At 40.5% G+C, this 26516-nt stretch overlaps 1 protein-coding gene across 2 annotated transcripts in view; it reads left to right on the top strand.

The window, feature by feature from the left end:
- The first annotated feature begins 14886 nt into the window (after positions 1-14886).
- Positions 14887-26516, top strand: part of CCNY (cyclin Y) — a 120381-nt gene continuing 108751 nt past the window's right edge. Inside the window, exon 1 of one of the 2 annotated variants that reach the window (XM_030943738.1) lies at positions 14887-15300. In XM_030943738.1, coding sequence (XP_030799598.1) covers positions 15147-15300 — 154 coding nt within the window. In that variant the 5' untranslated portion in view covers positions 14887-15146. The remainder of the gene's footprint in view (positions 15301-26516) is intronic. The other variant, XM_030943740.1, reaches the window with a different exon arrangement.

The raw sequence follows: 26516 nt of genomic DNA, 5'->3' as shown, positions 1-26516 counted from the left end.
ACAAGAAGGGCTTAAGCTAATATGTGCCTCTGCAACTCTTGGGAATGAGTCAACTATTCATTTGGAATTGAAAATACACAATCCCAGGAGGATATTATAAAATGTTGTGGAGCTATTTTGTTAAAATTTGTTGGATTTTTGTCAATAGCTAATTTTCAGCATTGTTATGTAAATGAGAATTCACTGTTACCTGTGAAACAGTCTCAGATTAAAAACTCAAAATTCTTCACAAGATTTGTTTTTCCTTTTTCTTTGTTAGGGAGGTTTAAATTTGAACATTGTAAAAATTGTATGTTGCAATAAAGTTCCCTGACCCGACCCAAATTTCTAGTCTAACCTAGATAGTTATTTAGTTTATGTGGGTTCCCGATGTCAACTTCAAAACTTATGTTATTCAGATGAACAACATAAATTAATAATCAGTGCATATCTGAAAATGTTTGAAGATATTTTTGTCTTCATTTGCAGTACCATGTGCCACTGATGCTGACAGCTTTAGGACATGTGTGATTAGTTCTCTCTGAGGACAGAAACCTATTTTTTGTCCTGTATTTATGCTTTCAGTCTTACCAGCACTTCACCAAAAAATCCTGATTTACAGAGTTGTTATGGATCTTGCTTCTCTAGTTCTCTCTACCTGACCCATTCAATCCCATCTGGAAACCAGTGGTTGCCTTAAGCTCTTGCAGTTTCTGTGCACCTAACCATTCTCTTTATGTAATTTGATTTGCATTATGAGGTAGGATAGCAAAGGCTTTTTATTTTAATTCAACAAATCCGTTTGTTGAAATAGGACTGTTAAAATAGTTATCCCTAAAAATGTGTGGGTTTTTTGGTCCATATAGTTAAATTGCATATATAATAGGGTTCCAACACATATGTGCAGTAACTATAGACTTCAGGATACTCAGATCAATGGTAACAATAACAGTGGCATAAAGACTTGCAAAACTGAGATCCTTATTTGCCAAAAAAGAGATGGAGATGTATATTCCTTTCTCAGAAAATCTCACAGATACTGAGTTAGTCTCTTCTGGCAACCCGTCAGGACCTCAATACTTTCTTTAGCAGTGTTTTTCCCTTTATTATATAAAGGAAATTGATTAGTGATGAAGGCACTTGCCTCCTGCTATGGCTGGCTAAAAAGACTTGGTTTGCACTGGAGTAATGTTTCATATCTTTTGTTATAGTAAAAAAACCAAAACCCTAAACTCAAATCAAACATAAAATGTCAGTGAAGGCTTCTTTCTTGACAGCCCATGAGTGTGAAGCCCCAGAAGGAGAGAAAAACATTGAAGTTCCCTGTGATATGTTCCACTGGTCTCTTCTGATCTGAACAGACCAGTGGGTGTGATGAAAATGCCATCTGTTTATGGCTTTTCATAAAATGAGCTCTGAAAAGTATGAAATGAGGTGAGCATGATACCCTTTTGTTGGAAGCTGTTCTGATACCACAAATGCCATTTAACTTATATCCATGATGCCCATCACACAAGAAGAGAAGGTGCTCCTGTATGGTAATTGCTATACTCCCCATAGATATGTGATGAAGGAACAGGACTTACCAATTAAAATGCATTTCAAAATAAGAGGATGAGCAGAACAGAGTATCTCAGGTGCACTTCTCTGTGCAACATACATTAAATGCTTGAAGCTTAGAGTTAATGTGTGTTTGGTAATGCCTAGTTAATGGCATAATGCATCTCTCATTGTGATGTTTATTTCTGTGACTTCAGAATCTCAAATCTTTGAACCTGTGACCTAATTCCTATTTCTACTATAGCCAACAAGGAATAAGGATAAGGAAGAAGGTCTAACTACTACACCAGTAGTAAAATCTTGATACTTCAGTCTGTAGCCTAAGCTTCTTGTCCAGTGCTTGGGGATGATAGTCTTGCAAAGGAAATTTTGTAAATCACATTGGAACTCTACTGAGTTGGGTGGTTAGTGAAGATAGCACAGCTTTATTGTGCACATGTTTGAGCTGAAAACTGCATTAGTTCCAGATCTTGTGTAGCGATACAATCTGAAAAAATGGAATCCCAGTTGTGCAACATTTCTGTTTCAAGCCTCATTAGAGAACTGGGTTTTGTGTTTATTCAGGCTTAGTGTTTTAATCCACTTGTTCTACAGTCAGATAAGGTCTTGTACCACTGGGGTCTGCGGGTTTGCATTCTATTAGTTATTTGTAAAAAATGCATTTTTACTTTGTAGGAGTGACTTAATCTTGCTTTCTTTGACTTTGTGCTGGTTTTGGCTGGGGTAGAGTTAATTTTCTTCACAGAAACTGGTATGTGGCTGTGCCTCAGCCTTGTGCTGAGAGCAATGCTGATAACACAGAGATGTTTCAGCTATTGCTGAGCAGTGCTGATACAGCACTGAGGCCTTTTCTGCTTGTTGTGAGGAGGCTGGGGTGACACAAGAAGCTGACCCCAGCTGACTGAAGGCATTTCCACATGCTGATACCATGACTCCACTGGGTGCCATTCTCTGCATGTAAAGCTGGGGGAAGAAGGAAGGGGTTCAGAGCAATGGTGTTTGTCTTCTCAAGTCACGATCATGTGTGATGGAGCCCTGCTGTCCTGGGGATGTCTGAAAAGCTGCCTCCCATGGGAAGTGATGAATGAATTCCTTGTCTGCTTTGCTTGCATGCACAGCTTTGGCTTTACCTGTTAAACTGTATTCATCTCAACTCATGAGGTTTTTCACTTTTACTCTTCCAATTTGTCCTGTATCCCAACATGAGGAGAGTGAGGCTGCATGGACCTGAGCTGCTGGTTGGGCTGAAACCATGACAGACTTGTTAGCTAAGTACAGAAATGAGGCAAAGTTCACTTTAAGTATGTATTCCCCAGAGATCTGCCCTAAAAACAGGATTAAAGCTGGAGATGGTGGATTCCCATGCACACAGGAAAGGATTGGGATATGCCTGATTTGGGATTTATGCCCCAGGGCTGTTGGCAAACCTGTGTCTTATGCAGATTTCAAGTTCTGCACCAGAAGCTTGACAGTAGAGGTAGGAATTGTTTCTCTATTAAGTTACATTTATAGACATTCCAAAATGACACTTGCAAATGGACAATTTATTTTCTTGAGTACACAGGTACAATAACCAAGACAGCCACTACTCATCACTGTATGTATTGCAAGTGAGAGAAGCTTCAAAGATGCAAATAATGCTCAAATGCATAAAATAGAGGTACTAAAAAGGAACTGTGTCCCTCATTTTGAAAATGAAAAGAGTCCCTGGAATGCCTTGACAGAGAAAAGAAAGTAGGATTTCTCAGATTTCAGGGGCAAGAAAATCAAGAATACTTGGTATACACAACTGTGAATATACAATGCTGTAAACTTTTCAGGAAATGTGAAAAATCAATGTACATAGAGATGAAAGCCAGATGACATGGGCACTGCATTAGTCCAATGGGAACTTATCTGGGTCTAGAAATCATGGACACAATCTGAAAAACTTTGGCCTCTGCCTATAAAAATACTTCTAGCTGAATTCCCAGATGTGTACAGTAAAAGGTAAAAGAAATATTTCTATAAATAAAAGTATTAATGAGATACATGGAACAATACACAAGTACCTTTATCTCAAAAATGCTCAGAACTAAAACTGCCCATTCTTAACCTAGACTTCAAGAAATGAAGGAATAATTTTCCTCTTATTTCTGGTAGAATTCAGTGAACTTTGAGACAGTTGTAGGGAAGATAAGATTTAATTCTTCCAGGCTATGCTTGTTCTCCAGATTAGCTCTCATGCCAATGTTTCACATACAAATAATACTCTATAATCACAAAGGTGTTAGGAAGAACTGAGAGAGCTTTGCATTTGTAGGCCCCTCCTCAAAGGGTAAATCACCTCAAATTTATTATAATTTGTTATATACTGATGTAACATACTTTTGTTGTTTTGTGAAGGTAACAGCCAGATAGAATCCTTCTCAATCTTCTCTATTAGCTCCTCTTATGTTCAAGTAGATTGCTAGAAGTTAAGATTAGCATGACATTACAACTTTGGAGGTAGAATAAAGTAGCTTGAAGTTTTCACATGTTGTCTAACTAATAGTAAGTTGGAGTGGGTGAGTGTTTGTGCAATAGCTGTTAATATTTTCTTTTTGAGAAGCAGCATGAAAAGAGATTAAGTTTCACTTGGCTATATAGTGTCTCATTTCCATGAACATTGTTAATTGGTCAAAAAATATATAACTCCTCATTGACAGGACATTACAATTCTAATTTTCCTTTGGCACAGCAGAAAACTTTGCATCTGTTTCTAAAAAATGTATTTCAAGTATTGCACCAGCAGAGATCCAACAACTGTGCTTGTGAAACGAGGTAATTCAAAATTATTTCCAGCATGATAGATAAATGTGACAGAGTAATAAAAAGCCAGTGCTGGTTTTAGCATCTGTATTACATATTTCTGGTTCTTGGTCTGTGCTCAGCAATGCTGTCTGATGTTCTAGGTCCTTGAAGTGGAAGCAAATGATATAACCAAAACAAAGAGAGCAGCACAGTGGAAGATTTCAGATAAGCTGCTGAAGCTACAGTTGTCTGGCACTAGTCAAATTCACATGATTAAAAATCCTCTCCTGCTTTTATTTCAACATCTTAGAAAAAACATTGAAATGTCCTGCAAAAGCAACTGGCAATATAGGAGTAGTGATAAGGAGGATTCATGAGAATACATTTGCTCTTGGAGCTGATTCCCAAATTGAGGCTGCTGTCTCAGTCACTTAAGCCCCTTGAGTGAGACTGTGACCCAGAAAAACAGCCCTGTCTTTCCCCACTCATGTATTTCCACTGCTTCTCCTGAGCCAGTAGTAATGTTAGCACAATTCCATGGTAAGCTGGGTTAGAGACTAGCTGAAAACTTTGCCTGATTTAGCTTCAAGCAGAACAGGCTGTTTGAGCTTCCTGTATGGCCACACAAATAATAATGTGGGCAGGGGGGAACAGACATGATCCTGCATGTGAGAGATCAGCTGGTTTTATAAGAGTGAACACATGATTCAGAGTGAGTGTCAGTATATCTTGTTCTTTGAGGAGATGAATATAAAAATTGGGAAACTATCACCAGGGGCAGCAAAAGTTATGCACTCGTGCATAGAGAAGGAATTGCAGACAAGGATTTTCCTTCCTCTGGTTATGTGCTGGTCCCATGGACAGGAAAAGGGTTTTGTGTCTTTCAGTGTTGGCCATTTTGAAATACTTTGTGTACCATTAGTAGGATCTGGAAGACATTCTGCATAGTGGATGGATCTGTAGTAAACTGAGATTTTCAGTGGTGCAAGTGAAAATTAGGCTGTTGGATCTTGTTTACTTTCACTGGAGAGGAGGCCTTTACCTCCAAAGCTCATGGTTGCAAGAATCCCTTCTAAAATGATCCTCATACATTTGTTCAAGTGTTGCAGCCATTGGCCCAGAGTGATTTGACTCTCCTTGGGACAGACTCTACTATGCAGGTTTTAGTGATGCACTCTTCTACAGGGGTCCCTGACACATTTACTGCTTTGATGGCACCTGCAAAATTGTACATTAAGTTTAAGCACATCTAAAAGCAGGGTATCTCGGAGAGTGAGCACTTGCAGTGAGACAGTTAACTCAGTGGTTGTATTTCTGCTTCTCCCAGTCAATGTTCTGGGAAGTTTTGCTCTACAAAGCTGGTTTAGGTTTTTTGTTTTGTTTTTGGAACTTTTTTAAACTCTTATCAATGGGATTATGCATGATTAAGGGTATAGATCTAACTCAAAGAGTCTGTGAGCCCTAATGCTCTAGATGAATGATAGAAAATTTATTTTGCATGACATAATGTATAATTTTTTCTCCTTTTGTTTGCTGCACTGTGGCCAGCAGCATGATTTATCCTGAACCTAAATACTTTGCCAACACATATTTGATTAGAAATGTTAGCCATTACCAAGACACATATTTTAGCTTTGTAGGCAATCCCATACCAGCTGTGAATTCTTAAAATAACTCAGTCTGAACAACTGGGAAAATCATGAAACCAATTAACAGACTCAGACAAAATACTGTATTATGCTTATGGATAATCCATCATATTAAACAGTGAGATGTATCTTTGGCAACTTTATTCTGGACAAAGACAATTAAGGTTGAGGTTAGAGACTTTGTAAGCTTTAATACATAATTAGAGTCCAAAGATTGCATTTCACTGGTCTTCAGAGTTTAAGGGGCAGCTGTAAATATCTGACCTGAATTGCCTAAGCACTCCAAAGAAGGAAGTTTTCTCTGCAATCTTGTACCAAATTCATCTTGTACATGAATTTTGTAATTCATGTAACTCATCCAATATTAGAAATGATTTTAACTGAGAGATTACAGAAACAAAAAAGTATTTTTTATGTGTTTTTGCCATTTATTGGAAAGGTCATTCTGCAATTTTAGGAATTTTACTACAAAATTTGAAGAAAATGGGCATATGCTTGTACACAGATACTCTGTCCTGTGTTACACAAGATATTTTTCTGGTTTTCAAAACGAATTTGAGGAGGCCTTTCTTTTCTGTTTGGAGCTAAGCTTATCTAGAGGGCTACAATTTATAGTCATATCTTGTTATATGCTTTTATGTATTCTTTAGACCTTAATTGTCAAATTATGTGGCAGTTCAAAGTTCTTGGAATGTAAAAATCTGGTGTCTCTAAATCATTTCCAGTTAAGTAGCTTTAAAGTAAAGAGGCAGTCATCACTGAATTAATTGGTGTTACAGAAGTGTCACATGCATGAGCACAACAGAAGTGTGCTGCAATAAACCTGGTGATGCACTGAGCTGGACCTAAGAAAATCTCTGTTTCAATGCACTCATTTTATCTCCTGAATAAATTTCCTTAGCACTCCCTAAGGGGCATTTTTTGAGTGACAGCAGAGGACGCTTGGGTGAAGTGTTAGCTGAAGTGTTCCAGCAGTGAAGGGTAGTATTAACTTTGAATGAAAAACAGCAAGCTAGTTCCTTACTTGAGATAAAAATGTCTTCATTAATTATATTCTCTTTAATTTGAAGAGTAATTCAAATTGACTAGATTCTTCCCAGTGTTACTCAGCAGTTTCCTACAGAAATGGCTGTGCTGAGTTCCCTGTTTAACCACACATTGCCAGATGCAACTGCAGGTCATGGGGCCTGCTGGCTGGTCAGTTGCTGAAATTCCAGAGCTGCCATAAGGACTGCAGGATATAATAATTATTTTCTCATTAAGAGTTTAAAAAGTATGGCTCATTTTGCCTTTTGATTATTTAGAATACTTGCACAATAGTATAACTGTATTTTTATTAGTTGCACTCGGTTTTGTTTTCATGTTTGCTACGACACTTTATTCTTTATTTCACCATAAAGGCCTGCTTCTTTAGCTACTTTAATTTTTGTCACTTTTAACTGTGTGAAATGGATTCCCAGACAGCCAACAGGAAGTGTTTTTAGGTCAGCAGCTAATTTTCCCAGGCCCATTTTGCAGACTCTTGTGATTTATACCAACTCTATTTATAGAGGAAAGACTTTTTTTAACCTATGAACTTGCTATCCTTATGTTGGCATTTTTTCTATCAGCTGATGTATCTGCTTGTTGAGTGATGGTGACAGCAAAGTTAATAAGCTACACAAGTGGAAAAATGTATTACAACAGACAAGCGTTTAATAATTTAATGATGGTCTAGGCACTGCCTGCATCCTGTAGTGTTGGTGTGCATGTCAGAAGCACCATGGGAGGACAGCACATCTGTGATTACAGAGTAATCTCTCCATTTTATTTACTTGGTCCCCTTTCCTGTAACACATGAACAACTTGCTGTTTTAAAGATTTTAGTCTTCAAAAGCCCCTTTCATATAGTGAGGTTCTATGATTCCCATTCTCTGAAAGGGATATGACATATGGGGGTTAAGTGGTTTTCAAAATTCCTGCAGAGTCTGGAATAGAGCAGAAAAATGAATTTGGGTTCCTTGACTGTGGGCAAATCACTGGGTGGTTATTCTCAAAAATAAAACAATCATTAGTCCTATCTCTGTGGTTTTGCAGTTTAAAATGTGATAACAAAAACCCATGAGTTTCACCTGATTGAAGGAGTAAACTTTCTTCCTTCTCCCCCTTTGCCCAACAGAAACTTAATCTAAGGATCATGCTAGGTTTTGCTGTATTTGAGGGGAAATTCTTAAATGTTGACATGGAAGCCTCAATTTCATTTCTGCAGGCTTGCTTATGTCCTAGATACTTTTTCATTGAGAGAGAAAGAACTCTGGAATACAAAGAAGTAATGTTTTTATTACTTTTATTGATTTTGTAGCCTTTCTACTCAAAGAACATTGATATCAACGACCACTAATGGTGGACAGAATTCACAAGAAAAGCTTTTGGCCTTTTTTCATGTATTGTTTTCTTACATTGTTTTTCAAAGGAAAATGTCCTGCCTAATCCCACACAGGACCTGAGGAAGTGGAACAAAATCTGTAAAAAGTACACACTCAAAATTACGTATCCGTTGATCATTTGCTCAGTACATTAATTAATTTTTGGTCCTTTACCTTTAAGATCCATATTTCCATTTTCTGTATTTTCTAGACATATACATGGGGGGTTTTGGCCTCTCTACAGTTCCAATTGAGTTCCTACAGGTATTCACAATTGTAGTACCCTGCTAAAAATGAAAAAGGCTCATGGCTGGACACTTTTCTATTGAAAACTTGAATGGTTCAATTTAATTTTCATACTGAGAATTTTCTCACTTTTTAATTTCACCTCTTGATTTGAAAATTAACTGATGAAAGTCTATTTTCACTCAAGACAGATGTTAATACTTGGGGAACTTAGCTTGAGAATGTGTTTCACACACAGGAATAATTCTTGAGATTCATCTGTACAGCTAACCATATTTAGCTTGATTCCCTGTCTCTGAAACCTATAACTTTTCTTCAGATCTATCCTTCAAACAAAACACTTTTTTAATTCTACTTTAAAAGGATGATCTTCTGGGGAGCTGTAAGTTAAAGCAATACATTTCCCTCATATTCTTCATACAGAGAGCTCAGCCTGACACGTGATAGACGCATGATCTTCTGGTGAGCCATGTTTCAAAAGACTTCTATCACTTGCATATTACCCTTTATTAGTTCACATTACAGGACTTGTAAGCTCATACTACACAAAAATGTTTTTTACTGTGAGCTGCCACAACTGATACTCAAAATTACGAGGTATTGACAGTTGGTAAAAGTAGGGGATGTTATTTTCTCAAGATGAATCTGAGAGAAGATGGCTTTGTATGAACATGCTGTCCCAAATTGCTGGGCCTGGTTCAGTTCTCATTCTTGGTGGAGATTAGGCACAGCTTCATTGAAACTAAAAAGTTGTATTTGCCTAGACTTGTATGAAATGAGAAGAGAGTAACACATACTCCTTTATAGAATGGGATCTTTCACAGGCAGGACAGACTAAAACACAGTAGGCTCTTATTCATACTCCATATAGACTCTCTTGCTAGCAAAGTGATTTGTGGCAGCACTGCCTGGTTTTACACATTTTGTTTTGTTTAGTTAGGCTTTTCTCTACAAGGGGTTTTATTGTTCAAGAGGGGGCACTCCCACCCTTGCTCATAGTCAAGTCATGGAGTAATTACTGCTCTTTACATGCCAAGATCTCAGACCAAGAAAAGGCAGCCAATCCTGATACAGGAAGACACACACTGACACAAAAAAACTAACTAGGGAGACAATGAAGAGAGGAAAACAGAGTGAGCCTGTATGGGATTGTGCTCTATCTGCCTGTGACAGTAGCATCAGGGGCAATGTTGTTTTTCCCCAGTAGCTTTCCAATATAGTTACTCCATTCACTGATGAATTGAGAGTATGTGAAACTCTGCCAAAGCTAATCAAATCAAATTCCACCCAGCTGGTTAAATCCAATTGCCTGTGCCTTCCTCCACAATGCAAGGGCATCCATGGTACACTGTGCTGAGCTGCCTCCTCCCTCCCAAAGTTCACTGCACGTCTGTGCACTGTGGGTGATCTTCCCCTATAAGCGTAATGTGTGGGTTTCTGGCTGCTTGAGTGCAGATCTTATCTCGTTCAATCCCTGGAGAAACAATAAAATAAAAAAGAACAGTTACATATATATATATGTGTGTGTCTGTGTATATATATATATATCTACATATATAATATTTTAGCACAGTTGCTTTTCAAATATTTCCCCTAAAACAACGAACAATCTTCCCCTACTTGTGGGGAAACTGCCTCTTTCTGCAGTGATTTCAAGCTGGTGACAAAAGAAGATTGTAATATAAGATAATATGCACTAATCTGGGCTATGTATGTTTCGGGCAGTACTCCAACTCTCGCTCTCTGGTGTATCACCTTCCTTCTTGAAGCAATTGTTTCTTCCTGTACAGTAAGTGGCAATAGGCAGAGTCCTCTGGTTGCCACACTTCAGAGTAGAAGTATGACTTAGGGCTTTGCATTGTTGCCTAGAACAGTATCCCTTCATGGGCTAGCATGAGACTAATATCCCAATTTATGCACTAAAGTTGATTATATGAATCAAATAGCCCCAATTTCTGCCTTGATCTTCAAAAGAAATCTTTATTTACTCTTTCCCCATTTCTCACTGATTCTAGTAAGGCACTTGATTCCTGAGAAACAAATGTGCCATTCACCAGAGGAATAACTCCACTGATACAATTTGTGCATTTTTAATCCAGATCCCATCCCTTACATACTCCTTCTAAGGTCTGGGTGTCTTTCCTGTGGACAGTAGCTGCAGCTATCTGCCATGTACAGAACCCTCCACCTCTCTCTGGTGACGGCTCAGGGGTTGGGGCTGGCAGATAACTTGTGTCAGGCTGAAAGGATGTCTTCTGGCAGGCACTGGATTTCTACCTCCAAAAAAGAGAATACTGGCTTAGCCCTGGAAGAATCTACACCTTCAGCAAAAGGGAAATCTGCCATAGGAGCAGTCTATGCAAATACTTGTGGGAGGGAATCTAAGAAATGATCCATGAATGCATTCCCTTGAGGAGCAGCACAGTAAAAGGCTTTGCCACACAGCCTGGGTCAGAATCAAGTATCCTGCATTCTGAACTTGCCTTCAGGAAGGAAGTCTGCTGATACTACTGAATTCAGACTTGTAACAATAAATGCAAATATTAACAATAAGAATTGTCAGAGGGATAATAACATTCCTCAGGTGTGCTCATGACTGGTTTTAACTGATTTGGAATTTATTACTATCGTCAAAAAAATTTAGCTATTGCAATCAACAAAGTCTAGGGTATGATTCAGTTGACCAGCTGAACACTTTGTACATGGGAATGTTAATTTTAAGCTTTTGCCTAAACTCCAGACAATGATTAGCTCTGTGAGAAAACCGACACATGGCATTTGGGAGAGGCTGTACACCCAAACTGCAAGTACAGCTCCAACTAAACATCAGATGGCGGTGTGGGGAAGGCATTGTGTGACACGAATTTCTCAGGCTGTATTTGAAAGATGAGCAGAACCAAAAGATCTGCTTATCACCACTCATCTATCTTAAGGTTTTGGGTTTGTTTGTTGTTTTTTTTTTTTTTTTTAACTGTGCTTCACAAATTATTTGGCTTGTGAGCAGGAAATACTTCTGGATTAAATAATACTTCTAATTTTTATCTGCTTAAAATAGATAAAAACTTATATAAGCAAAACACTGACCTATATCTGCTGGTTTGAAACACATTTTTGACAACATTCCAGGAAGATTTCGAGCACAAAATTTAATGGGTCACATCATTAATTTTAGCCTATTAAAATCCATTGTCTTTTCTATAGTGGAGTGTCTTCTGCGCAGTGGAGATGCTACAGATTTAAAATATTTTTTTTGTGCAGGAATAGGCACTTTTTAAACAAAGGTATGTCAGCACTGACCAATTGTGAAAGCCTTGGCCTTAGTTTAGGGAGCTTTATCGTGTTCCTCAGCTGATGCAATTGCTCCAGAGGGCAAACTCATTAAAATACATAAATCATAAATCTCAAGAACAGAATAATCTCTAATCAAAGAAGGACATACATTGATTTCTAAGCATGTCAGTAAGGTACAGTGAGCTGTTCCTGCTTTACTGTATGAATATTTATCAAATAATGCAGTTACATTTGCATCATGCACTTCAGATAGCTGAAATAAAATAATTGTAATCAAATCCCAAATATGTTTTCATGGTATGTATTTCACCTCTTCTCAGCTCTTACATACCAGCAGGAGACCATTACCCTAGAGCAGCATCCCTTGTCTTTGATTTGAAATATGTATTATAGCACCTTTGTCATTATAATGTACTTCAGCAAGCTCCTAGAGTGAAAAGAGGAGGAATAAAGGTAAAAATTTAGAATGAAAGACTGTGAGTAAGAAAATAGGTAGCCATGCAGAATAATAGAACTATGGAGAGAATACAGAATGGTTTGGGTTGGAAGAGACCTTAAAGGGCATCCATCCAGTGATCACATAGTCACATCTAGTGATTACATCCAGTGATTACATGGTCACAGCCAGTGATCACAAATTTTAAATACATAAAATGACAATGTTTAATTTTATAATATTAGTTTTAAATAAAACACAAAGTTTAAATCAATCCTTTCTAATAAAGAAAACATGTCTTTTTAAGCTCTACTTACACTTTTAGAGAAGCAAGCTTCATAACCTATCTCCATCATTATGTGGCCTGTTTTGTTTCAAAGCTTGTGAAAACTGAAGAATAAGTATAAACTGCAGGTTTTGTCTAAGATTTTACTACAATAGATTTACTACAATAGATTTACAATTGTTACAAGTTTCTAAATAATTAGGGGTTATGAAGTGTTTATGAAAAAATGTGGTGGGATTGATAGTGAAAGGCAACAGCTGCCCAGTTAGCACTATCCAAAAAATACTTAAAAGACAATGGCACTGGTGGCCTAGGAGCAGTCACACAGGTTGAAAAGGCCACAAATGAGCACATGTCCCTGATTCCTGTAGGAACGTGGAATTTAACAGGGCAGCTCAGACAAGTCTTCTGCAGAGATCTCTTCTCAGAGATCTCTAGCTTGAGTTCCTCTTCTAAGATGTGGTAATCCAGGTGTTCCAGTAACATCTTACTGTTCTGTTGTGTATACACTGAGATGACTGGATTCTTTAACAATTGTGTTGAGATTTTCTGATTGTTGCTTATGCCCGCTTCAGATCTAACCTCCCCTGCTGCCAGGTTTAGGTCAGGCCTGGTATGAGCAGGCTCAGGCTCAGCTGGAGAGCAGGTGAGCTCCAGTGGAGGGGCTGAGGTGCCCTCAGCAAGTAATGACATGGTGGTGGCAGGCACTAGTTAGCATGACGTCCTCCCAGACAGCATTTCTGAGAGCAACCAGAGCTCAGCAAGGACTTTCCTTTTGTCTGGATGCAAACTACTGAACACACTGATACAAAAAAGATGCAAAATCTATCCTTAATTTATCTTGACTTACTCAAACACATAGGGACAATGCAACTCAAAATCTACTGATGTAACTCCAAATCTGCCCATCCATGTTTGGGGAGGGGAGTGTCCCAAAACTAGTTACAGAAGATATCCCCAAAACAGTTTGATTTTGAAAAAAATCACATTCTTTTTCTTTCTTCTTGATTCTTTGTATTCCACTAGAGTACATTTGCATCAATACACATTCAAAGGGCAGTTGAAAATTAAAAAATTTATTTTCTTTGCAATGTGTGATCTGAAAAATAAAAGTAGGATAAAACCTTACAAGTCTTTCATGTAATCATCTGACTTGAGCAGATCTTGTGAAAACATTAGATATCATGAGATGCCTGGGAGATTAAGTCATGGCTCCCCGGACACAGGGCTGTAAGTCAAAGCATCTTTTATAAACACAGAAAAGCGCTTTTCTCTTGTCAAATTATCAGTGTATCCATTCAACTACCATGACTCAGACCTCCAGCAGTCAAGAGATTTGCTTAGATTACAAAGATTTAAAGAAAAAAAAAACCAAAACACAACAAAAAAGACTAATGAAAGCCATGTACCATCCCCATCTTTTACATTACTTTGAATAGGGCAAAAGTGGATTTTTGACTGGGAAAGCCCTAAACACAGGGAAGGTGGTACAAACGCGCACTTAACACCCTCTGATTCTCTGTGGCCTGTTATCTTTGGAACGGTCAGTCCACAGGAGAGTTTAACAAGTTCTCAAAGAATTCGTGCAGTTCCTACAAATCTCTGGGACACCAGTGACTCTCTCCGGATGGATGCGGGTCCCCACGGCGGGGCAGGCGCGGGGCCAGCCAGCCTCGGGCTCCGGCCTGGATCCGGGCGGCCGCGGGCTCCCCGCCGTGGACACGAGCTCGGGGGGTTCCCTCGGGCCAGCGGGGCGGCCCCGGCCTGGCCGAGGCCCTGAGGAGAGAGGAGCGCCTGCCGCGCCCGCTCCCCCTGGCAGCCCGGGCTGAGCCCCGGGCTGTGGGAGAGGGTCCGTGCCCGCTCCCTCCGGCAGCAGCGCGCTGAGCCCCGGGCTGTGGGAGAGGGTCCGTGCCCGTGTGCGGGACGCTCGAGTGAGGAGGCCGAGGACCCAGGCGCCAGTGCGCCGGGAGCCCCGCGGCCGCGGCTCAGGGGAGCTCCGTCGGTGGCTGCCGGGGCAGCCCCTCGGCCGAGCCGGGCTCCGCCACCGCTCCCGCAGCCCGCCCGGCGGGAGGCGTCACCGGCCGCTTGAACCGGAACCGGTTCGCGGGGGCCGCCCGGGGCGGCTGCTGCTGCTGCCGCCGCCGCTGCTGCTGCGGTGTCGCTGCCGCGGAGGCTGCGACGCTGCCGCGTGGGTGCGTGCGCGGAGCGGGCCCGGCGGCTGCGCGGGGGCGGGGGAGGATGGGGCTGTGCCCCCGGCGGGCCCCGCGCTGCCCGCCCGCGGAGGAGGGCGGCTTAGCTGCCGCAGCCCACGCCGGCGGGCCGCGCTGCGGGGCCGCCTCCGCGGATGAGCCGCCGGGGGGAACCGCCGGCGAGTGCAGCCGCAGGGCGCCGCAGTCGCCGCCTCCTCCCCCGCCGCCGCTCCCTCTTGTCGCCGCTGCCGCCCATGGCTTCCCGCCACCCCCGCTGACCGGCCGCCCCTCGCCTCCTCCCGAGCTGGGCCGGGCCGGGGCCGGGTAGAGAAGATGGGGAACACCACGTCCTGCTGCGTCTCCTCCAGCCCCAAGCTGCGCCGGAATGCCCACTCTCGGCTGGAGTCCTACCGCCCCGAGGCCGAGCTGAGCCGGGAGGACACGGGCTGCAATCTGCAGCACATCAGCGACCGGGAGAACATCGACGGTGAGCGCGGGCGGGCGCCCGGGGAGTCCCCGCAGCCCTTCCCCTTCCCTCCGCTCCCTGCGGCGGGCCCGGCTCTGCCCCGGCCGCTCCCCCGCGGGTGGGGCCGGGCCGGCCGGTCCCGCTGCCCCGGCACCGTGTCCCTCCGGTGCTGGTCCCCGTGCCCTCGGGGCTCACGGAGATGCCGCGGTACATTCCGCCTCCAGAGCTGCTCCTGTCCCCGGGGAGAGCTGTGCGGGACCCTTCCAGCGGGGGCTGGGAGCATCCTCGCACCGCGCCGCATCCTCTGGCTGGGTGCAGTTCTGCAGCCCCGGGTCTGCGCTGCCGAGACCCTTCGCCCTTCAGAGGATCGTGAGGTGACATTACGGGCGGTCCCGGCGGGCTCGGACACCCGGGCTCGGCTGTGGCCCAGGGGAGCGTCCCTCGCCCTTGGCAGGGCTGGCTGTGCCGAGCTCGCGTCACCTGCCGGGATGTCACCTGCCAGGCCTCTGCAGGGGTGAGCGTTTAAAGGACAAACCCTGCCAGAGATAAAAGTGGGAGAAATGTTTCCCATGACAACCTTCTCTTCCAGTGACTTTTTCTTCCGTTGCTATCATGATGAGGCGCAGTGCTCATCAGAATACTGCCTTGCCCTCTCTTTCTCTGCAGAGATATTAAAAAAGCCATGTTCCTGTTGGTTTAGTCGTGACTCAATGTGGTGCCATTCGTGCTGGCCAGAATAGAGCTTTATTTTAAAGATGTGGGCTGAGTTAATGTATACGTGTAATTTAGTTTTTGATTAGCTGAAGTATTTAGTCCTAAAACTTTACTTGCTAAAAGGTCAGCTATCTCATGGGTTTGTTCAGTGAACAAACCCATGAGGCTTTTGGTAGAAAGCCAGAAAGAAGGACTTTGGTGCCCTTCAGTTTGCCAGCCACATTTTTTTCACAGCTTATTACATTGTGATTTTAGTGCAGAATTCAATGTTCTGTCACTTCTTGACACTGGTAAAGTTGTGAATCCCATGGAAGCATATAGGTATCCTCACTGGTTTCTTTCAGTGAGGTGCATTCTAGAAATAGGAATGTTTTTCAGATGTCTTTGCTACATGCAGCTGAAAAATGGAGTGTAACAGGATCAGTAGGTGGAAAAAAATACATAATGGTCTGATCTGAGAAAGCCAGGGAGATGAAAGAACCAATTGTTGATCTGTGAATGATTAATTCTTCCAGCATCAGTGGTGTGCAGTGTAGCAGGATGCAGCTCTCTCTGATGGTACGGATTTCTCCATCTACAACAACACAGGCTGCAGTCAACTTTTTGGTCAGAGATGTGTGGGTTTTGTGCCTTGTTCTCAGTGTGCTTTTTTTTTAATGGATGGGAAGAAAGGCTTTGATGGAAATAGTAAGTGCATGTGTACTTGTTAAAATGTGCATACAATGCAGATAAGTTCCTGCATCTTAGCAGATATTTGCAAAAAACCCCAGGAGATCTTTATTGGTTGGTGGTTTCATTTGTTGCATCAAGGTGCATGTGTGTTCTCTTTCTCTTCTCCTTTAAACTGTGGCATGTGTCAAGTGTAGAGTTGTAACCTGTTGTTAGAACACAGAAAACACCTCATGCATTATTTATATTTACATTTTGTTGGTTTTCATCTGGGGCCATTGTCAGTGCAATGCAGCAGTTTCAGATGGGCAAGCTGTCTTCAAATTTGTGAGCAAACAGTTATGGATTTCCTTTTTATGCTTTACTCTACTCTTGGCCCTTTTTATGAATAGAGTCTGAGAAGTAAGTTTTCACTGGGGAGGCTGATGGGTAATAGATGTGTCTACATTCAAAACAACTGGACAGACTGGAACAAAACAACTTTCTGATGCATGCTTTGTTGCAGGTCTGTTACACTGGAGTCACGCTCCCTGATGGTCTCTTGGTTAAAGATGATGACTGAGTATTAAATGTAATAGAGTGATTCTTTGTTTCTGAAATTTTATTTTGTGTTAGACTACCTATTATGTTTTTGTTGTTAGATTGTTTGAAGTTGTATGGCATATAGACATTTATGGATGAGACATTGGGGTGGAAAAACCCTTCACAGTAGAGACCTCTGATGATATTTTTGCCATTTTAGAATGAAAGAACAATAGTCTGGTTATCTGTGTTGTGAAGAGAGAATGCTGGATGTTCTGGATTCCTTAGTGTTCCTGCAAGTCATAAGGGTTCTCAAATTGGTAGTGTTGCCAATTGTGCTTTTTTTATTAAATGAATGATGACAAAGACTAATGCACTGAAAGGAAACTTTTTGACACTTCAGATTTATTTCTCACTGTTCTTCAAGTGAGAGCCCTTCCATCCTGCTTGGGTATATGTGTCAGTGACAGGTCTCAAAGTGCAAATTCATGTCTCTAATAAGCATTTACTTTGTCACTGGTACTTTTAGGAACTGTAAAAATCATATCATGCAGTGTCTTAGTTACTGTGTTTTGTGTGGAAGTTGTTTTCATGGTCATACTGATGGAAATTCAGGAAACATTTTATTTTTTGAAGTGGGTAAAGCTACTTGAATAAATCAAGAACTTTTAGAACCTTTAAGTCAGCTGTGGCTATTTTAAGCTTTTAAGAGATGTGTGGTTTTCACTGTCCCAGGCCCTGTTCTGGCAGTATGGGAGGGAGAAAAAAAAAGAGGGAGGGATGTCAAATCTTAAAGAGTAATTTAACTAGAAATTTTAGTACTAGTGGAACTGTTTAATGTCTGCCTGTCTTATGTACTTCATAAGGAAATACTCATCAAATCTGCCTTCAAAAATCATGCTTTTGAATTCTCTAATTCAAGTTCCATACCCAGTACACTAGTAGTTTTTCCAAGAACAGGTGGAGAAATTATTTTCCAGTAGGAATTGGTTTTATAACGAAATACTTCTACATCAGTGGTACTTTGCTAGAAAAATCTCAATTTCTGTAATATTTTACAACTGTTTGTAAATTGGTATCTGAAGGAGAAGGGGAATTTGGAAAGAGTTTTGATGAGGAGGAATTTATCAAGAGACTTATTCTGGAGAACAGTAAAGTTGAATTTACCTCTTTTCCTCTTTTTTCTTCCCCTCAAATTTCTAAGAAGGTAGTGGACTTCTACAAACATCCACACATGCCAAATGCCTCTCTGAATATTGTGCAGTCACCAGAATGCTTTGGTTTTGTTTGTTTCTGAATGCTTTTTTGTTTATTTTTTTGTTTCTACAGGCCCATGATAATGAAGAACACTAAACAGAATTTTAGTGTTTTTCTCTTTTGAGGAAGGGCAAGAAGGTAACTGTAACATACCGAGGTTACCTTCTGTTTTTGATGATTTATTGCTTAGGGTAAGCTTCCACATTTTTCAGTGCTTCACTTTCAGAAGTTAACTTTAAAAAAAATTGTGACAGTGGATTCAATGCTTGTAGATTCCTACATCTGTTTGCCATCAAGACCTTTTCTTACAGCAGTTAATGGCAGCCATAAGTAAAAATGGTTGAGACCTTTGTGTGCCAGATTCTGGATCTCTTAGGATGCAAACTCTGGCCTGTGTAAGCAGCTTGGTGTGTGCATCGTGTCAGTCCTCGCTGCCTGGGCTGGCCAGAGCCCAGACTCCCCTTGCTCTGTGCATCCGCAAGGCACAGTCAGAGCCAGTGGTGCTTTCACTTGGGAAAAGGCAGCATGTGCTCAGGTGTGATTCCTCTGTTTGGAGCATGATTTCTACAGTCAGCTTTTCAAGTATGGATCTGTAGTGAGGGAGTGAAAGGGAATGTCTTACCACAAATATAATGGTGTGAAGCAAAGCTGATACCATACAATGAAACTGGCCCAAAGGCTGTTCTTGAAACAGAGACTAGATGGAGAATTCATAGACTATTTCAAGAAAAGACGGTTCTTAATGTTCAGCTTCTCCCCTTTTTCCCCCTTCATCCCACAAAAATCAGATTTATTTTTTTCCCTTCTTGGTAAATGTCTGCTACTGTCACTGGGTCATGCATTGCTAGTTCACATAATGCCTTGTGCAACTGTGCATCACTATAAACCTTTTCAGCCCTTTTCATGATGGGTCAATCATGTTAATTTCTTTGCTGCATAATGCACAGGCTCCTAAAAATGGACTGCTTTTTAAAGAGCTATTTATTTGTTCATTTATTTTTTTTTTCCTCCAGCTTCTTGGAACTGGCATAAGGGGGTCTCTGACATGGGATTAGTTACTACTTGTGTATTTCTTGTCTGCTGGGTTTTATAAAAGTTACAAGATTTTAGCAAAATAGAAGGAAGTTTTAAAATGTCTGCCCCATATACCTAATGGAATTTTGCTGAAATGGAATACTGGCGTTTTCAAGAGCTAGGGCATGATGGGTTGCACATTGTGAAGGAACTGACCTACTTCACAAAAGTCAAGACATAAGCATTTCAGAAGCAAATTAAACATCCAGTGTGCTGCACACAGACATTCCTGCTAAAACACAGATTGTAAAAGGATAGCCCTTCTTTAAAAACAAAGCCTATTTGGTTTACAGAAAATTCTCTTCCAAAAAATGTTCTTGTTTAGCCAGAACTCCAGCACAGAGGTGATCTGTGTGTTTTTCAGTACTACTGTTTGGTGTTTGGTGTTATCTACCTAAGCATTTGTCAGAGGTCATGTATCAAGGTACCCCTGTATTCTGATGCATGAAACAATTAAAAATGCAGCCTGCTGTGGCCTATATTGGTGAATCTAGGCCTAAATAGTACCTTGCTAATGATGCCTCCTGCCCAGCTTTCTTTTTTTTATTTTTACCAGCCTCATCTGGTTATTCTGTTATGCCCTGCTTCTCCTCAGAGACACCATTGTGTTGTACAGAGCCTTCCTAAAACCTCATTTTTACATTATTCTCATCAAAACAATAAATTTACACCCTGTATTTTCATATTTAGCTGCAGAAGCTTTCAGAGGTACACATACTAAGGCTAGTCATATCTGAACTTACTTCTAAGAAATTTTATTAGTGCACTGCCATCTGATTAGTATTTTCTTTGAAAGTGCGTTGTACAGTCTTGGCTGAGTGAATTGATACTTGAAACAGAAGGGAAAAACTTAAAATTATAGGTGTCAGAAAATGGAAGGACTACTGTATTTTGAGTTGTTTTGGATGTTTTCAAATTTGTATTTAGATTTTTTTTTTCCTTGGGTTTTGTAATAAGAATAATGTATTTAAAAGGAAAGAAAACCTTTTCACTGTGTGGTCATAGCTGGTTTGCCTAATTTTATGTGCTTACTGAAGATTTTTCATACTTCCAGAGTATGTTTACTGCATCTTCAGGCCTTGCTCAGGTCAGATGATACAGAAACCAGTCCTGGTGGGACACCATACAGCAGCTTACTGACAAAATGAATGCCTTTTTCTAGCTGCTCTCATATCCTGAGGCTGGAAGGGGAATAAGTGAGCAATGTCTGGCACTACCTGATGGCTGTCCTTGTCCTTGTCCTGCCAGCCAGCTGCACATCAGACACAGTCTAAATATCTTCCTTGCTTGACATCTCTGCAGGAATATGAAATACACTTTGCAAACTGAAAGCATATATATAGCCTTTCTCTGAGCTTTCCATGTAGAAATGAATCAACATTACTTTTGCTTCTTTTCCATTCCTTTGGACTTGGATAAATAGAACTTTTAAAATTTATTAATTTTCTATGTGCATTCTGACATATGGAGTGATCTTTTTCACTTCATCCTGCAGAATATTTAATATATGTGCCATACTTCTCTGAAATGTATGTGAAGAGGCAGTAAGCATTAATAAATCTTTTAAATCTAGAACTATGGATGGACTAGATGGACTATTCCAAGCAGTGTGCATAGGTGGTGCCTTCACTGGAGAAGTTACTACTTCCTGTATCTTCTGTAAGAAGAACAAGCAGTTTGTAAGGATTTGTATCTCCTTACAAACCAACTTTAAGAGCAAATATTCCAGAGCTGCTGAAATGGACTGTTGGGATGTTAATTTCCTTAGCTGAAACTTTTTGCAAAATTGACCGAAGTTCAGAGATGGTTTTACTGAGCTCAAGTTAAGCTAGCTTTTGTTGCTGATTTTGTAGGCCCCAGTAGGAGCAGCACCAAATCTTGTGCAGCTTCTGGGAGGACTGGTTTTAAATTTGGAGGGCTCAGTAGCCTGAACTGGGTTGAGAAAGAACTTAGTCTTCAGACCAAAGCTCCTGCTTCTAATCCTTAACTAGTATAGAAGCTGGCTAAAAAGCCGTGGTTGGAATTAATGGAACATTACTAATGAAAATGGGTTGGAGAATTTGCACAAAATCCTGGTTTCTCTCTCTTTTGTTTTAATTTGTTTGTTTCCTTTCTCTTCATGCTTATAACATTTTGGGCCTGCAAATTGGAAAGGATTTTTTAGATCATTCAGCTAAGACAAGATTCTCAGATCATCAAGATTCACATTTTCCACGAACTGGTGTTAAAATCATGGAACATTCTGAGTTGGAAGGGACCCACAAGGATTGTTGAAGTCTGACTCCTACTTATTTACTTCTCTCTTTATTTCTCTGGAAATGAATGCTGTTTCTTTTAAGTCAGGGTAATGCTGTGACCATGTTGCTGAAATACCTTTGGTATGCCATCAATAGGTGCAGTTTGCACTGCAAAACTGTGTCCTCCTCCTGTAGTTTATGGTGGTTTGAACAAAGTGTATCAATAAAGTCCACGTTTTTGGTGCTGCGAGTGGCACTTTATTACTGTTTTTGTTTGCATGAAAATGTCACAGAAAACTGCAATCTTTGAATGCTCAGACAAGGTTATGGAATAGAGCTAATCCCAAGATTAAAAGTGAATTTTCATCCACCTTGTGTGACATTTCCCATGCTCTTTTCTACTGTGATTCTTAGAGGGAGAATCTGCACTGTAATATCCTTCTCTCTGCAATCAGAAGAGTCAGCCTTCAACTACTGACTCCTAATTTTCTTTTAAATAAAAATCCACACAGCCTTAGTTAAAAAAGTTGTATCTCAAACTTTTGGCTTGCTTATCTTTTTTTGTCTGCAAAATGATTCTTAGCTGTGGCTGAGATCCAGAAGATATCAGATGGGAAGTGAAAGTATTTATTTTCAACAGTATTGAAACCAATATGAGAACGTGTTGAAATTTTAAAAGATTGTTTTCTTTGCTGTGTTGGTATTTCATTAAGAGTGGGAATTGATGAATTGTTCCTTCATCTGAAAGTTGAATTGTAAGGAGACAAAACTTTCAGAAGATACAGAGTACTCCAGGGCTTTGTAAAGTCAGGCTACACAAAGTGATGTGATAAAGATGCAGTGTTACTAAATGAAGATGCAACACTTAATGTTACGGAGATTCTTTTCTAGATCCAGAATGAAAAATTACTGCCATGCTTAAAACTGTTTCTGTTCTGCATTTTATTCCTGCACATCAGTATTCTGGGAAGCGGTACCTTTTTGTTGCCATGTTGTTATTTGTTTTATGACATCTTAAGGGACACTTCCAACTGAAAAAGATACTTATTACCATCTTTTTTCCTGGAAAAAAATACATTCATTTCAGATATTGAAAGTAGTACTGTATGGGAAAGAAACCATGCTTGGTCAGCAAAGATATTTTGCATTGCTATCCTACACTTTTTCACCACTGTGCAAGCTCTCTGTGGAGGGGATAATTTAGGAATTGTCAGTAGATGAGGCTATGTATGTGAAATGACTGGCAGTAATTCTGCTTTTGTGCTATTTATCAATCATTCCATTTTAAAGCTAAGTACATGATGGTTTCTTTATCCTCCTTCCTGACCTTCCTATGGAAGGACGTTGCATTAGATTAAAGATCCAAAGTTTGGGAATTGCCGCTCATCCTGAGCACAGCAGACCATGCTTCCCTGCTTTGACTAAAAGAAACTTTCAGGCTGTGGTCAGTGAGCTTTACAAGCAGTAATTACATGTGTGAAGTATTTGGTGAGCTGTGTTGTGCTGTAAAGTAATGCAAGTGATCTAAAGACCTTGAAGAAGGTCTTTCAGCATTTTAGATTAATTGGATCTCTTCATTCCTAGGCTCATATTAGGAGTTTTAGATCTCATCTGTTTATCTAGCTTGAAAAAAAAAGTCTCTGTGCTATACATGAAGTTTTATACATGCAGTTTTAATTCAGTAAACTGTAGTCTCTACTAATTTGGTGTGGGTCTCCCCCCACTTCCTCCTCTTCAAAGAATGCTGTTAGAATAACCAGTGTGAAATACAGGTTGGAAAAAGAAGATGTTGCAATTAATCCTAAAAGAAATTTTGATTTCCAGATGGTTGGTTTGCTTATTACAGAACTGCAGTTTCCTGTGTGTTTGGGAGGTAGAACCACAGCTATTAGGAATTGGGATCTTTAAATTCTCTTTTTATTCCTGTTTGTTTTCTCTTTATTTTGGAGAATTTTGAAAGACTCATTTTGTTTTTATTAATTAAGTTTATGAAACATAGAACTGAAATCAACAGAGTTAAAATTAGTAAGTCCAGTGGCAAAATATTTTGCCTAGCAATTCATAGCATTATTCTGCTTTGTTAGTAATTAGGGAAAAAACAGTTTCAGATTTTATTAGAAGGAATTTTATTTCTAGTTGCTGGCAAAGTTTCAACTGCTGCTATAGACAGAATCTTAAATCTATTAGATCTCCAAACTCAGTAAAATCTGTTGAGGATGACCTTTAATGTGAAATTCTCTGCTGTATTCACTATCACTTTTAAAATAAAGTTTGTAATTAACCACTTGACACAGTTGTTCACAGATGTGGTTTGAAATCCTAGTATTTCCATTTTTAAATAGTAATCAGTGATTGATTTATTTGCATTTGGAGTGAACAGTTCCTGTATCTTAATTTCAGAATTACGATACATGAGCTTTTTTCTGGTTAGAATCATGATATTTCTTGTTAAAATCACATGCAGAAGATTTCAAGGTTCAGATAGTATAATAAACATCAAGGTAAAATCCAGTTTCACAAGTGAACAGCAAGATCCTTTGCATGTGCCTGTTCTGTGAGCTGTGTCAGTCCCACCTGATGCTCCCTGTGAATGCTCAGCTCTCAGTGGCACCTCCTTGGAGCTGGTTGTTGTGACTGTTCCTGGCTGGCAGAAATCCACATGCATTTAGTCAGTCAGTGGAGGCTGAAAGTGTGTGAGGAGTTTGGAAGTGCAATTGTGTTTTAAGCTTTCAAATCACACTTCTGCAGCTAAATGTCCTCCTTTCTTCTAGGATAATTCACTTGGGGTAAGTGTCTAGAATGCTGCATTCATAATATTCAGTTTCTCCCTCTGTATCAGAAACAGATATTTGAATTGTAATTGTATGGAGGATTTTCTGTACTTTTTCATGGGATTAGGGACAGGAAGGATTCCTGTAACTGAGATGGTTTTAGAGATCAAGTCTGTGATAAAAATAATAAGAAGTAGGAGAGGTTTAACTGTTTGTTTCATAGAGAAAAAGAAAACAATACCACCTTTGAAAGCTAAAGGAAACAAAAAACAATTCAAAATTCGACATATAAGCAGTGATGCAAATTCTAAATCTAGAAAGTAGTTTCCCCTGGGCAAAAATGGATATTTAAGTGAAGGGGACAGTGCCAAGTTAAATTGGACTGGAAATGAATGTTTTGTGAAAAGTAGGCTCTCGACATTAAATCACATTTCTTTAAAAAATATTATGGTAAAGAATTATTTTTGTAACAAGTATTTGAGTCACAGTACATGCAATCCAAACGATAAGGTTTTATATTACTACATGAGAACCTGAACTTATATTATACAACTGCTCTCATACTTTCACATATTTGGTTGTGTGTGGGGGGATAGAATGTAAGAAAATAAAGATAGTGCAGAAGGTAATCTCACTCCTGAGGAGTAGCAGTTGTACTAATTACCAGAGATTAGGAACAAGCCTGCCCTTAACAGGCCACAGCTGTGTCCAATGATGATCAGTGCTATAGAAGAGTGGGTTGGCTGGGTGAGGAGAGTTGGAGTTAGCTGGTTGTGCTGTGGAGAGAGATGGAGCTTGTTGGCTGTATTGTGAAGAAGGAGTCAGTGCTGTGAGGAGCTGCCCATGAGAAATCACCAAGAAGGTATGGGGACTTTGGCAATAAGATGGTAGCAGTTGTGGGGGTTTTTTTGTTGCTTTTGTTTTTCGCCTTACTGCATGTTTTAATTTTTGAATGTGAATTTGCAGGTCAACAACAGTGATGTTAGGTATGATTGTGGGTAGAAAAGGAGAAGAGAACTGAAGGAACCACTTCTGTAGTTTGTTTGTCTCTAATTTTGTGTTGATTATCTCAAAATGGGTTCCCATGGATGTACCAATGTCTTTGTTAGTGTAGGGAAAAAACAAGTGTACTCATACTGGCTGTACAGGGTGGTTATTTGAGTGAGGAATGGTGCTGGCGCTGTGGCTGCTGCCAGGCCTTGGTGCTGCGGAGCAGGAGCTGGCAGTGGGATCCCTGCACCAAGGAAGGGTTTGTGCAGCATGGCCTGGCCGTGGTCCCAGAGTTCTCCTGTCCCTGTGCCCCAGTGTCCTCCTGCCCCGGTGGCCGGGGTCAGCTCAGGGCCTGCTCTGGTGCTGGGTAACTGATGCAAACCCAGCGTGCCATTTGTCCTTGGGGTATATGTGAGCTGCAGGAAGCTCTGGGCTTGCCAGAAGAGCAGGCTACAGTTAAGTAGCAGATTCTGCCCCTAGTTATTTTATCTGTGTGTATGTGGTCTTGAATGGAGACTTTGGTCTTAAGGTCTTATGTTTAACAAATGTATTGGAATATAATGTTTTGAAAGTAAGAAGTTGGTTTATGGTTTTTTGATGTGTTGCTAGTACAATGGTAAAAGCAGCTTTGAGCTGAAAGATCAATATATTCCTTTTTGATCATTCTTCCAATGATTTTTGATGATCCCTTCATCCTTGTTGCTTTACCAAGACTGTCTGATTTTTATCTCCCTTTCCCTCTTCCCCTTTAGTTTGTGTCACTCTGTCGTAATCTACTTTACTTACCTCCTGCCTGTGCTCAGCCCAACCTTCTACTCGAACCACACAGACATCCTGTCCCTGGTCTCATCTCCTCCTACTTGACCCCTTCTGTTTTGCAGTTCTTTTTGAGTGATGAGACGTGCACAACAATTACAGTTTGTTCTAGAGCGGGGTCAGTGAAGATTCCAGGGTGGCAGCATAACTGTGAACACTGAATTCAAAGCCCTGTATTATCTTACGT

Source organism: Camarhynchus parvulus, chromosome 2 (assembly GCF_901933205.1).
Source record: "Camarhynchus parvulus chromosome 2, STF_HiC, whole genome shotgun sequence".
NCBI classification, from domain to species: Eukaryota; Metazoa; Chordata; class Aves; order Passeriformes; family Thraupidae; genus Camarhynchus; species Camarhynchus parvulus.
This window is presented reverse-complemented; position numbering and strand designations above follow the sequence as displayed.